The sequence below is a fragment of the Crassostrea angulata genome, chromosome 2 (genome assembly GCF_025612915.1).
Source record: "Crassostrea angulata isolate pt1a10 chromosome 2, ASM2561291v2, whole genome shotgun sequence".
Lineage (NCBI taxonomy): Eukaryota > Metazoa > Mollusca > Bivalvia > Ostreida > Ostreidae > Magallana > Magallana angulata.
In genome coordinates, this window is record NC_069112.1 from 57,296,367 (window position 1) to 57,311,351 (window position 14,985).

Consider the following 14,985-nt stretch of genomic DNA (forward strand, 5'->3'; position numbering starts at 1 on the left):
CAATTTTCGTGGAATTAGTGGATACCCTTCATCCACGAATTAACATCCTCCTTGAATTAATAAATTAGGGTAATAAAGTCATATTTCCTTTGCAGATTGAACAGAATACACAAAAATACGTTCCCACGAACCTGTAAAATTTAAGCAATCCACGAAAATTGGCCCCAACGAAATGTAATTGTTCCATATTAGCAGGTAATCGATGTAACACAAAGTGAAATCCATGTTTAATACCAGTCTCGTTCCACTGCATTGTGAATATAGTGCAATTTCATTGGCTTTAAGAGGGGTGGATAGTCATGAACGTTTATTTTTAGACAATATCTATCCCCTCAAGACGAAGAGATCTTTATAAAGATATTAGTAATTAATATTCATTATTTTGAACCTTAAAATTTGTAAAAAAAAAAAAAATTTACCATGTAACATATTTTGCGTCTATTAATGATATTGAATTATTCAAGGTTGATAAGATGGTTGATTTGTTGATCATTTAATATTTATTCGTTTGATGAGATATTAGCGCTTCTGATTGGTCGACAAATTTATTTGATAGCTGCATCCATGAAATTTTGCCGGGTCTACTTTTCTCATCTGTTCTAATTCAACACGATATATAGAACGCGATTTTCCAAAATAAACAATGTCAACAAAAGTGTAAAGTTGTGTCTGTTTAATTGTCAGCAAACAATATACAAATTTATACATATTAAAAATTAAAAGTCTCACCTTCAAATATAAACAATACTATTCTGATCTAACACTATTTATAGAGGGGAAATTTTCCAAATAATTAAACACTGTCAACAAAATGTAAAGTTGTGTTTATTTTATTGTCATCAAACAAGATACAATTTTATGAACATTACAACGTGAAAGTTTAACCCTCAAAAATAAACAAAACACATTATGTGATTACGAGATAGAAAATTAAACGTCTTCTCACGATTTCGTCTGCTTGAGATCAATCATTATTATTGCGAGGCTGGCTGATTCTTTTCTAAAAGGATTATAACGAACATATAGGCCTATACATTTTCACTGTAACACTGCTGTTCAAATTTGGTAACAATGATTTGCAAATTTACACACGTGCATAATCGGTCACCAGAATAAGCATCGTAAAGCAATTAAAGCCCTGAGTATTGCATGAACTCCTTTGGTGCATTCCAAGCGGCAGAAATACCATTTGAGTACATCACTGGCTATCTAGTTTACACAACGTTTATAAAAGTGTCTTATACATACTTTTCTTTGTCGACATATCAACTATTCGTCCACGATCGCCTCTCCTTGGATGGTAATGTCCGGTTGCATTTTCCAGCGATTTCACATGAAAGCCAGCTTAATAACGAATCTTTCTGCACATTAAATAATATCACAAGTCATCGCATGTATTCTCCTTTCGTTTTTAATTCAGTCGGTTCAGATTTTAACTCACTATTTGTGTTTAATCTATTAAATTCAGCTCAATAGCTCTGCATCAGCTGAAAGTTCATCCATTTTGAATATTGTTGAAAAATGACCGGAAAACTTTTTCTACATTTCTTAAATCATACAACCTTTTATAGATCTACGTTACAACGATGTTGTATGTTTTAACATGATGTGTTGTCATTGCCTTTAATATTTTACCTTGCCCGAGCTTATACTGTACATGCACACCTCCTGGTAATATTCTTTTGTACATTTAAGATCAACAGGACTGTAATAAATATTTGTTTGCTTGTTGTTTAAAGTGTACCAAATAATGACAATACTCTTGAGTCGTCGCATGTTACAGTTCCACAAGACAAACGTTTGCTGTAATTTTGTGATTCCAAGACTAAATCGCCTCTGCATATGCATAAAATTTAAAGATAAAACGTTTTCCTTCACGTCCTTCTGATGTTTACTTCCCATAGTACTCCACTTTTGAAAGTTAAAGGATAACAAATATACGAATAGTTTCCTTGTTGCAGTGAAAAAATATTTTATAACCATTAGTGGCTTGCATGTTAAAAATTATTATGTGAACCCTATGTAATACTCGTCAGTGTACAGTGTGTAGATCACTCCCGACCGTATTTGATAACCGAGTTTTACTTACAGAATGATTCCCTCTTCCTTAAATAAGTAATAAAGATTGTTTCACGCCCTGAACCTTATGAACACCTAATAATCTTTAACGAATGATTGATTATTCCTTGAATAATCCTTATTAATCATATTTTAATATTTATAACTTCACTGAAGGTTAAAATAGAAAACTGTTATATAACGAAGTTGAAATGTGATTGAACAATGCGAAGATGTATACCAAAAAAAGTTTAGAATTTGTTTTAAGTTAGAACAGGTAACCACCGTCTTTCAAACGAGCTATGTACACGTAGATAAAAAAAGGTAAATGAAAGGTAACATGTGTTATTTGTAATGAAACTGCAGAGTGCCTTATAACTTTTTGGAATAAACAATGTAAAAGTTATTTTCAGATCGTCAATTATTTTCAATTTTAACAAAGAAAAAATAGGCAAATCCAAATGCCCTAAACTTCCGTAATTTGATTATTATAATGAAAATTTTGTTTATTATTCTTTTAACCAGAAAAAAAATAGTCTGTTCGTCTTAATATTTATCGTTCTTCCAACTTACTTGTTAATGTGAATATAATGTACAAATGTCCTTTTTGTGTCTCTTTGAAGTTTTAAGAGAATATAAACAAATGTAATTTATGGTAATTTAATCTCTAAATAACTGCTTAAATATATATGCACAAAATGACACACCATGCCAGAAATATCCATTACCAAACACAACTTATGTACAGGAGGAAGACTATGATCACGATATCGATACAGCTTTGTGCACGGATATATATATATGTAAAATATATTCTCTTTTGGAAGAGTTCATTTGGTTGCATAACCTTGTGGAAACAATGGTAAGATTCTTTTCTGGTAAAACTTTGATTTAATTCAAAATAAAAACAAATTCTAATCACTGATCAGAATTTTAATTTATATTATGAATTTATTTACGTAGTTTTATTCCTTGTAACTACATTTTACATGTATATAATATAAAACTTTCATACTTAGTTACAAGCTCAGCTAATGTCGCTAAGGTATATGTACATGTACGAGTTTTAATTATTACAAATTCAACCAAAACTAAATTTTTATATGATGATTTTAAAAGCGGTATAAATACGATATTCATATCCATTTTAAGCTGGTACACGCCAATATTTACATTTACCAGTGCCTTTGCCTTTGATATCACTACGTATCGATTTTGTACTATATAACCGATAATATAAATGACGCCAAATTGAGGCACCAGCGGGGTATGCTTATTTATATTTATATACTTAATCATACGATGGCTGAAAATTAAATAAATATAAGAAATCAGGAATCATTCTTTGAATATTATGAGGTGATAATTTCGGTCGGGGTGTGATCAAATCTATCATAAAGCCCATCGGGCTTTATTGGATTTGATTACGTCCCGACCGAAATTATCACCTCATAATACTCAAAGAATGATTCCTTCCTTATTTAAACCATACAAAGCTAAGTTACATTTAAGGTGTGTTTTACAATTCATTAGCGTAATGTGATATGAGTTTAATATACTTTAAACTTTTTTTTTCGATTGCAGGATGATATGATTTGGCTAGTCATATTCATCAAACACTTATGGACTGTGAATACCTATGGTGAGTGAATGAATTGAAAAGGATTTATTCTTAGTATTCATCTACTAACATATCTACCAATATCCATGCAGTGATATTTAGTTTAAACAATGTTTTTGAGTTTACCCATTGCAGGTAAAAATAAATGACAAAGTTTACAATAAGTTGGGGGAACAAGCCAGAAGGTTCATATTAATCTATCTCTTAAGTAAGAGAAATAAAAGAAATGCAAATTACATTTGCAAAAAAAACCCCAAGAAAGCTTATATAAAAAGCACATGCACAATTTTAATAAAATGGGAACAAAATACAGTTTGATGTAAATTATTGGAAAGTTCGAATTACGTATGCCAAATATAACAGTACGCTAATCCCACGCTAATCTACATGTAAAACCAAAGAAAACAGTACAATATGTAATGAATAAATAGTACTACTTAAAAAAATATGTGAATCATCTATATATTGAAATATGCTAAATAGTTTTACATGGTTTACATTTTAAGAAAGGATCATTAAGTAGGAATCAGTAATCTCTCATATAGCAAAATTTCGAATAAATGACACTTTTTAAAACATACAGTTTTTGAATTGCGTGACGTTTCCAACAAAAATTTTCAAATAACAAGGACGTTTGTTACTTTTTTTAAATGGACTGGATCGTTGTCGCCATTTTTATGCGATATTTATTAATCTCTTTGCGGAAAAGAGTTTTCTATAAAAATATTAAAAATGGGTGAAATTTCAAAGATAAATTATATGGTGTGTTTCTTTTCCAAAGAATATCATATGGCTAAAAAATATCTTACTTTTTAAACTAGAACTGAAGGGTAATTTTTTGAAAGGGTACCTTAGAGTTTTTTGAAAATTGAACGTACCAAGTGCATTCAATCTGGGCTCTTTAAGTATAGATCGCATATCTTCCATTGTGAATAATTGTCATTTGACATTGAATGTGCTCCAATTTCAGAACTATTTGGTCCTCATTGAATAAATATCATTTGTTTTAGTGAATAACAATGAAAGATCCATTGATCTGAGAATATGAGGAATTAGACGAAACACAATGCAAATAGACTTATTTTTTTTAAATCAGTTGATTAACAAGCAAAATCTTTTTACGAACACAATTTCCAAACAATGTAACAAATACATTTGAGATGCGCTGACTTACTGACACAAAATGAATACCACTAATATTCATTTATAGAGAGAAAACTTGGCATGGTAATCGTAATTTGGAAACATATAAAAACTGAAGTATTATTTGATACTGACAAAGTCTGGCGTTAAATTTTACATTTAAAAAGATGGAAGCTCACTGTTTTTTAACATGCAAGTGTGTATGTGAGTACGTTTGGGTTTTGTTTAGTATAGAAACTGGCTTGAACAGGGAAATATAAACTTTTTTAATATTCACAAGCTTTTATCAGTTTTAGGGAATTGCTACTGCTTGAACAGGAATGTATTTCCTCGTAAAAAAAATAGCTATTTATAAAAACGTTCTTTTTAAATATTCATTTCCGTATTTCACAAATTCACCGACATTTCAGTTCCATTGTTCTATATTCTAAAGAGAATTAAAACCTTTCTAGTACAGTGCATTGTTTTGAAGATAGTGTAATCAACACTTTTCTTGCCGCATTTTAAAATTGTATATCTTTGGGTGCCTCAAACACGGACCAACAACGTGAATTTGTGGATATAAATAACATTTATGATTGTCAAATGTTGACAAATTCTACAGAAAACATAGCGCTGACTAGACCTGCCTGGCAGCGTTATCCCTTTCATGGCACACCATGGGCAGCAACATTGGCTGTTGACGGACGCCGGTCAGATTTGTCCGCCAGAGGAGGACAGTGTGCGATATCAGCAAATAGTAGATCAATAGCAGAATGGAGGGTAGATCTGGGAGAAATTCGAAACTTGCATCACGTTTTTATACAATACAGGACGGAAAATGTCGCTTGGGGTATTTATTGATTTTCTTTGAGAGAGTAAAGCCTGTTTACTGTAAATTATATATCTGGTGATTTTTTATGTTCAACGTATCTTTTTGTTCAGTCAGAATACATGTAACACAGTATGGAGTGTTGTCATTTAGTTAACTAAAAGGTGACTGAAATATAACTTAATGGCATAGTTCTGTTATTTAGAGATCTCTTGCAGACCTGCACATTATTAGTTATTTGGGTTCAATTAAGGGTGTACGGGAATTTACTCCGGGTTGCATTCCATACACCTTGAGGCCGAAGTCCGAAGGGTGTTTTGAATACAACACGGGGGGTAAATCCACGTATACCCATGATTAGACCTGTATAACAAATTTATTTCCTATGTAAACCAAACATATTTGTTTCCCATGTCAAATCAAGGAGTTATTACACTTTCAAGATATACCATGTCAGCATTGATGCCTTGTGAAGTCACATTTAATGCATTCTGACGTCACGCTATTTATTTCCAGCTCAAGTCGGGTGAACGGAAATATACATCCGACTTATAGTCCATAAAATCTCGTGTTACAAGCTACATAGGAAATAAATAATGTACCTTTCAGTTGACTGGAATTAACAGTTTTATCCTGTGCTATCTATATGGGAATTATATGCTGCTTACAAATGCTAGCAAAAAATTATTGATATTCATAATGTGTAAAAATGCGTTTGTTAATAACCCACATATTGTAACCATACGATTTGAGGGATTGACATTACCGATCAGACCCAACCTAACACCAGAGTAAACCCCAAGTAGACCCCGGGTTTACTTTCTGGGTAAACTTTGGGTTTACTCTTGGTTTACTTTTTGAAAAATTGGTTTCACTCGGGGTTTACTTTGGGTTTACTCGGGGTTTACTTTGGGTTTTGCTCGAGAATTGATTTTGGGGTAAACTTTACGAACCGAAGTTTGAATCAGACCTATCATTTATTTTACCATCTTACTGTCTGTAATTCCTGCCCCTTGTATGTTCCAAATACACATGTAGCGTCTGCTTTCAGGGGTATACTTCTGATCGGGGTGTACTCTCTGTGTTCACTCTGGGTTTACTGTGGGTTTACTTATGGTCCACTCTAGCAAACCCGGATTAAACCCAGAGTAAACTCAGAAAATAAACCCGGAGTTTAGTTGGGGTTTATTTTCTCTTAGGTTGAATCTGATCGGTACTGTACATTAGTCGATCGCGGTTTAAACAATTTAAAATTCACAATGCTTCAAATAGTGTATATCATCACTTTGAACAATTAAATTTTACAATTTATCAAACTGCTTTCATAGAATTGGTTGCATTGTTGTTAGAATAATTCAATATGATGACACTGTTACTCTTTTATAACACTTGCACCATTACATGACAACTGGTTAATGTATCTCTTGCCTGGGTAGTTTTTTTAGACATAAATAATGATAAAGTAAAACAATCAAAAGACAAAGAAGGTTTTTTGGGGTTTTTTAAGATGCCCCCTCCCCACTTTTCGTGTTCACACGTCCACAAACACTTTTTGAATTCAGATTCTTGAGTTTGTATTTGTTTTAAGACAACCATACACAAATATACTAGACCTGTAACTATACTACACTAAACATAAGTTATTTGTATTTTTTCATGACCTAACAGATGAAAAAAACGCCCATACGGATAGATTCTTGGGATTTTCAATCTATGTCTCGAACACCACCTACAGAAAGGACTGGAAACTGTGTTTCAAGGACAACAGCTATACCAGAGCCACAATACCCAATCCTATCAATGTTACGTGCCTTATACACGGGAGATTTGTCATATACTACAACAACAGAACTCATCTTCCGTTCCCTGTTGGGTATTCTACTTACGCCTTTAACGATCTGTGTGAGGTTGAAGTTTATGGTAAGATTTAAAGAATCACACGGAAAAATACAAAGGAGATTTAAAATTTTTAAAAGGTGCACCGTTTTATTATAGGTTTTTATTGCATAGTTATATGAATCGTGAACTTTTTGAGTAGTGTCAAAGCTAGTGTTACATTGTGTGAATATTTGGAAAAATTTTAATGAATGAATTCGTTTTTAAGAATAATTGTTAGCTTTTCTCTTACTCTGTAACAGACCTTATTTTCCGATATGTTTATTATTATTTTGAAACATGGATATTGATTTTATTTGAACTTCGTAAAATCATCGTTATCAACCAACCTTAAGAGGTTTAGATGGTTGTTGTACCAACTATGAACAGATCGTTGTATAAAGATATAAGCGGTCATTTAATTTTCAAAGTTTTAATATGGAACTTGCCTTTTCTTAATGGGAGTTTATGGCTAAAAATTATACCTGGAATTTGTAAGAAGATAGAATAGGTAATTCGTTGACAACCTCAATTTCTTTAAAAACACATTTTGATTGTCTAAAATTGTGTATTAAAATCAATGACCTATGTTTAACAATTTTCCAATGAAATGTCCTCGTCCACGTTCATTGTCATACTTTTGAAGTACATGCACAGAGAAAGTATAATTTTATTCCACCTAGGAGGTGCTTAAAATTTAGTTCAGATAAAACACACAAAGTTTCAACTCCTATGAAAAAATTTTAACGTTAACATATTATATATTATCATGATGTTATAAAAATAATATAACATAATGATAAAATATAATATACTATAATTTAATATAACATAATATAATATAACATAATATAATATAATATAATATAATATAAGATAATATACTGTGGTTTCATTAATATATTAAAGTGTATTAATTTTCGTGGATAAAGTGAAAATCACAGTTTCAAGGATACGTAAATTCGTGGCCAATGACCATATCTATACAAAATATTAGTAGAAATTGTAGTTCAATGAATATTTAATTTTAAAGGATAAGCTTAACAACGAAACAAACGAAAATGTGTATTCAACGAATATTGATGAAACCACAGTAATAATTGTACTATTAAGTCCATTTATATTTAGGAATCATCAGATTTTAAAATGAAAATCAGAAAATATAACCATAACCACTAAGAGTGTCTAATACCTTGAGTTATTTGGTTTTTTTTTTTTTTTCATAGGTTGTCTGAAACTAGGGTATTACGGAGAGAACTGCTCCACACCCTGCCCAGATAACTGTGAGAATGGAAATTGTGACATTGTGGATGGGACCTGCAATAGCTGTGTTCCGGGATATAGAGGATCTATGTGTAACAAAGGTAAACACTACATTTTTGTTTTACTGATAAATGTTCATGCAAGCCTTCGATGTGTTTATGGCATAGGCAAGCTAGCATATGCATAAATATCTTTTATTTTGTTTAATTTCACTTCAAAACTTCTTATTAGTCATCTCGGGAATAATTACAAATAGTATAACGATTTCATCACTGGTTGTTTGAAATTGTGTTAATAAAAGCTGTTTTGCATTGATTTTAACAGCATGTGAAGGCAAATATGGGATGAATTGCAGTAAAGTATGTGGCGCCTGCTACGAAAAAGAACAATGTGACTACAAAAATGGTACTTGTCCAAGTGGATGTGAGGACGGGTATAAAGGGAGACAATGCAAAACTGGTAACGAAAAAATAGTACATTCAGGCTTATGTAGAATTAACATATACATTACTGTTGTAGATACAATTCAAATAGACTTCATTATATTTTTACTAAATTTCAAATTATGTGGATCTTTTGTACATTAAGTAATCCAATTTAAAAGCCAAATAGAAACAAATGCTAATATATGAAGTATTTGAATGGCTATTAATACTTTTGTTTAAAAAATGAATTAAATTGAATGAAATATATTGAATATACACATGCATTAAAGAACATAGATCATGCAATGTAGGCCGGATGGAATGTATGCCTGTATGTAGCTTAGACATTTTGATCCATTTTCTATGATTCTGATGCCTGTTCAGCAGAGTGGGTGCTCGCGAGCACTCACCAAAACGTGTGTCACAAGTAAAGAGAGTTCTGAAAATCGCTCGCAAGAACCTGTTCACCTGAATACGCAAAGCAGTCTCCTTTTGCATGTATTTTTTTTTCACTAAACCTCTCTAATAAACTTTTTTTCCTTATCTAAATTTTTCACGACGTGTATTCTTTTTCTAAAATAGGAATTCCAAATATATAAGGAAAGAATTAGTAAAAAAAAAGAAATGGTGATTTAAGGAAGTTACATGAAATTCTGATTAGCCAATATCTGTTTAAAATCTACTCACTTAAAGCTATATCTCATTAACTTTGAGCATTATTTGATAAATTATCGCAATCTGACCTTGTAAATAAAATATGATACAATGTGATATTGTCATGTTTTTAAGTGATAAAAACTGTATATATTTGTTTCATCACTGTCTCCTTAATGTTTATCCAGGGGGGGGGGGGGGGGGGGGCATATTTTTACGTAGGAATATCTGAAGAAAAATCTTAAAATCTTGTTAAAAAACCATTTGCCTAGAAAAGCTGTAACCTAAGTGAAAGCAACTTCAGATAGTGTGGATTCAAATTCGTAAAAAATTTAAATTTTGAGGAGTGGGTTGGGGCCCCATTGGGGAATCTAGTTGTACAAAGGAAAGCAATTATTTACAAAAACTAAAATGTTATCATGTATGGTTTCTCTGATATGCAAACATTTTGACATATTGCTGATTCTTTAAAATTGTTTAGACTTTAGCCCCTGGACGATTCTTGGGCCTCACAAGGTGTTCAAAGTGTGTCGTACATGTAGGTTTATATCCCGTTTATAAACATTTGTTTAGGATCTTTTTCAGAACTGCAATGCTCAACAAAATATGACTATAAGATCATTTGGAACTGGATCATAAACACAAGAATATGGGGGGGGGGGGGGGTGGACTTTTATTTATACAAGATCTACATGTAATATTCCACATTGTCCACATATTTTTATTATGAATCCATTATGCGGGTTTTATCATGCCTATTGTTGCTCAGGTGAGTGATGTGGCCCATGAGCCTTTTGTTTGAAGATAGTAAACGAAGTTTGAAATCACCTTTTTTTTTACATGTAATGTCAGTTTGCAACAACAACACGTATGGACCTAATTGCTCTAGGACATGTGGAGATTGTCTCTACCTGTACGGAGAAAAATGTAACCACGTGACCGGTCAGTGTCCTCGTGGATGTGCTTCCGGCTTTCAAGGAGACCTTTGTGTTGAATGTACGTTCATTTCAAAAATTCAACTTACTCAGTATCCTTTGTGCATGCGTAACGTTTTATCTCCAAACCATGAGAATAACTCTGAATATCCTCACTGTAAATATTATTAGCGTATAATATCATTTTTCTTATTCAGCAAGAGATGAATTTAAGAACGAGACAACGGTTGCATGGCCAATGTATAATGGTATGATTATTTAAGAGCATTCATGTAATATAAAATGTAATAACAATATTCCAACTCGGAAAGTAAATCCATTTGCTCAATATGTTTTAGTTTTGTTCATACGAAATCAAATCAAAATGTTACATCATTGCGTTGATTAAAGTTTGCTAGCTCCAAATTACTAAAGTATTTAAGAAAAATCAAACAAAATATGTAATAGAATATAAAATATAAAAAATATGATGAAATCAATGTAACGTAAAAATTCCCTTCTTCTTATTTTTTAAATATATACATAATGTATACATTTCTATATATATATATATATATATATATATATATATATATATATATATATATATATATATATATATATATATATATATATATATATATATATATATATATATATATATATATATATATATGTATGTATATATATATATATATATATATATATATATATATATATATATATATATATATATATATATGTATTAATGTAATGTTCTAAGACAACCAGTTAGATACTTTTAAATGTCTTCTCAATGAAAACTTGTTCATTTATTTGTAGCATTAATATAAAAAATTAAGGAATTATACAAGATGTATGTACGCTAATAATTGAAGTTTTTAAAGTTTTTGTATATCTATATACTATTGTGATTAATAATGATAAAAAAAAATGAATTCACAATTTATTTTAAAAAGCATTGAGGGCAGTTATCTAAAACACCGTAAGGTTATCATTAATTTTACAAGAGTATTTCAAATATTGGTTTAAAACGAGAAATTTGTTATAGATACGAACAACAGAAAAGAATAAACATTACATATGGTAAAAAAAGAAAACATGTATACATAATACATGTAACATATAACATAAACCGATATTGAATTAAAAGAAATGTGTACTGGTTCCTTGTTACTTAGCCAGGAACTAATCAGTAAAAAAAAAATTAATATTAAAATGTAAATAAAAAAAAACATCGCAAATTAACAAACAAATACACAAAAACAATTGGAATAAGATGGACAAAAAATAGGAAATATCGTTCAACCATTTCATATGTACATGCCACTATATTGAATAGAGAAACTTATATATGGTACTTTTTTGCAGCACATGGTCCACCAGTTTTGCAAACTACAGTTCAAGTTCCTTTTTATTCCATCGTCACCGGTGTCGTATTATTTTCAGGCAGTGTTGTTCTCAACCTGATTTTCATGTAGGTTATATACTTAATCGGATCTTGTTTCACTTACAAAGGCTCGTTGGCCAACGTTTTAACCTTCAGATCTAGCAAACATTTTTAGACATGATTTGTTGAGCAAGAAACTTTTATTTAGTAAAGACAAACATCCGTACAATTTTTTTTGGAATTTGGATACTTTCCTAAATGTTTATATAGAGATCTTCTTACATTAGATATCAATATAGTTTAAACATGGTCACGATCTTCCAGATCTCTCTTGTGTTTCTGTTTATTTATAACATTTGGAAATACCGTATGTCAATATTACAAGTATTACTTACCTTTTAGATCCAGAAAAGCACTTTTAAGATGTCGCAATCGAGACAAAAAGGTGGACGAATCTGTCGAAATGTCGGATACATATGTCTACAGTATTTATGTTCTAGAAAACGGGTGTGCCGCTCACCAAGAACTGGAGGATTTTGACAAAAATGAAAACGATGATATATATACTTATGTAGAATAGAACTGGAATTATACGGGATATATGCTTATTATGAAGCTAAGTGCTTTTAAGAATATTTGTTATGTGACAATTTAAATACAATTGTTTAGAAGACAATTGTTCTATTTTCTTTTTTAAATCTTACTTTGACACGGCCAAAAGAACATATTGGTATAATTAATTCTGTTATAATGTTAATCAAATTACTGAAAAGCGCTAACCCAGCCTGGCTATAAAGGAAATTTACTTTGTGCAGGCTAGGTAAGAAAAGAGACATTCCTTGAAATGTTTGCATATTTTCAATTGAAATCAATTGAAAGTTTCCAAGGCCAGAAGGGCCAAAGTGGCGTTGTTTATGTACTCATCAATATTTTTCCTTATTCAATTTATGTTTGATTAAGAAACGAGAATTTAAGTTCTCTCTTTTTTAAATATTCATTATGATTTATTATCTACACTAAAGTTAATGAAAATGAAGGCTGAACACGACTTGTAAATAGACAATTGCCTTAAACATGGTATACAAAAGCATTTAATTTAAGTTCACTTAATTTCACACCTGGATCTTGTGTGCGACGTGTAAAAGACATTTGTTTGTCTAATTTTTGCACTTTTATATTGTTGTTATACGTGCATTTTCTTAATAAGTTTATTGCAGTGACCATTATAATTGATGTTTCGAATTTTCTTGTGCATATGTATTGCATTTAGCTGGTATGTTGTTGCGTCTATTAAATAACTTAATGGCGAGGTACAATAAACGTCCACACAGGTGAGATCTACAAAAAAAAGTGCAATTGTTTAATCAGTTTCTTATATATGTGCTGGGGGGAGAGCGGCGAGTACCAAAAACTATGGGTTTTTTTAAAAAGTCGTCGTCTTCAGCACTTAAAGATGGAAAAACACATCATCACAAAATTGCTGATATCTGATCGAAACGCCTCTTAGTTTATCGACAGCAGCACAGTGTCGGACTTATGATCCGTTCATCCTGAGTTTGAATCCTGCTGGGACTTATATGTTGCTTCGTACTGAACTGAATTATGATACATGTATATTCATGGTTTTGTATTACCCCAAATTGCTAATTTTGTGCTTTTTGACATATGTACAGTTTTACTTTTCATAATATATCTATATTCTGTTATATTTTCTTTATTTTGCTCTTTTCTTTTTTGTTTTGGTTTTTGGGGTTTTTTTGTTTTGTATCTTCAATTAAAAAAAAATTAAATTGTTTGTTTAATTGTTTTGTTTTTTTTAAAGATTTTAGAACCAATAAGATAACTTTTAACCGAAAAAATGCTTTACTTTGCATTGTTCTCAATACGACGTTATCAATGTTGTTTTTGTTTTTAAATAGTGTAACTATTATTGATAATTTATCTTACAATTAAAACTCTCTCTCTCTCCGTCTCTCTCTGTCCCTCTGTCTCTCTCTCTCCCGTCAAAAGTAGGACGTGACTATTTTAGATGACCTGGCATTGCCTGTTCGTGTTGGAAAGGTCTCAGCACAAATTCTATTTATATACAATTCCTCAGATTGTGTAATCATTTGTTCGTAGTCATTATGTAAGAGTACGCTAAAGTCAAGTTGCACGGCTGTTCAGGATTTATATAATACACTTGACGGGAATAGAATTGTCATTGGAACATTTCCATGTCATTATGTAAGAGTACGCTAAAATCAAGTTGCACGGCTGTTCAGGATTTATATAATACACTTGACGGGAATAGATTTGTCATTGGAACATTTCCAAGGCAAGGTAAACTTTTAACTTTAAAATTTACCAGAAAACTTTGTGTTTATTTCTTTCTTGTCTAAGAAAAAAAATATAATGATTTTGGTAGAAAACAGCTTACGCAATACATTAATTGGACCATTCGTTTTTAATGAAGAACCCCTCCCCCCCCCCCCCCCCCCCCGAAAAAGGAAAAAAATTAGAAATACTTCAAGGGGAACAGGACGTTGCAGTGTAAAAGTATATGTTAATGATTTTAACAAAGTTACTTTATGATGTCCAGTACATTATTTTTTTTTCATGCATATGACTACTTTCTTACCTTGCACGGGAGATATTTTTATAGTTTTTATACCCCTTTTCTCCATTATGGTTGTTTTTTTTGACAATCTCCATTTTCTGCAATACATGTAATTACTTTAATTTATGGAATTTATATGCAAATTATCTTCATTAATTCTTAATGAGAAAACAAATTTCAAAATTGCTAACTACATTTTTACATAGCAATATCATAATTATATCAATATATT

At 31.1% G+C, this 14,985-nt stretch overlaps 1 protein-coding gene across 1 annotated transcript; it reads left to right on the plus strand.

The window, feature by feature from the left end:
- The first annotated feature begins 3,648 nt into the window (after window positions 1–3,648).
- On the plus strand, window positions 3,649–12,976 carry LOC128174545 (uncharacterized). Its single transcript, XM_052840074.1, has 9 exons — window positions 3,649–3,700; window positions 5,427–5,654; window positions 7,302–7,553; window positions 8,735–8,872; window positions 9,132–9,230; window positions 10,703–10,846; window positions 10,983–11,033; window positions 12,136–12,241; window positions 12,557–12,976. The coding sequence occupies exons 1-9, from the start codon at window positions 3,649–3,651 to the stop codon at window positions 12,732–12,734; spliced, it is 1,248 nt and encodes a 415-aa protein (XP_052696034.1). The 3' UTR covers window positions 12,735–12,976.
- The last annotated feature ends 2,009 nt before the right edge of the window (window positions 12,977–14,985 follow it).

Excerpts from the sequence above, each read along its gene's own strand:
- LOC128174545 (XM_052840074.1), top strand. The coding sequence starts at position 3,649 with ATGATTTGGCTAGTCATATTCATCAAACACTTATGGACTGTGAATACC. Across the intron at positions 8,873-9,131 it reads AGGATCTATGTGTAACAAAG|TATGTGGCGCCTGCTACGAA; the intron begins GTAAACACTACA and ends ATTGCAGTAAAG. Across the intron at positions 10,847-10,982 it reads AGGAGACCTTTGTGTTGAAT|CAAGAGATGAATTTAAGAAC; the intron begins GTACGTTCATTT and ends TTTCTTATTCAG.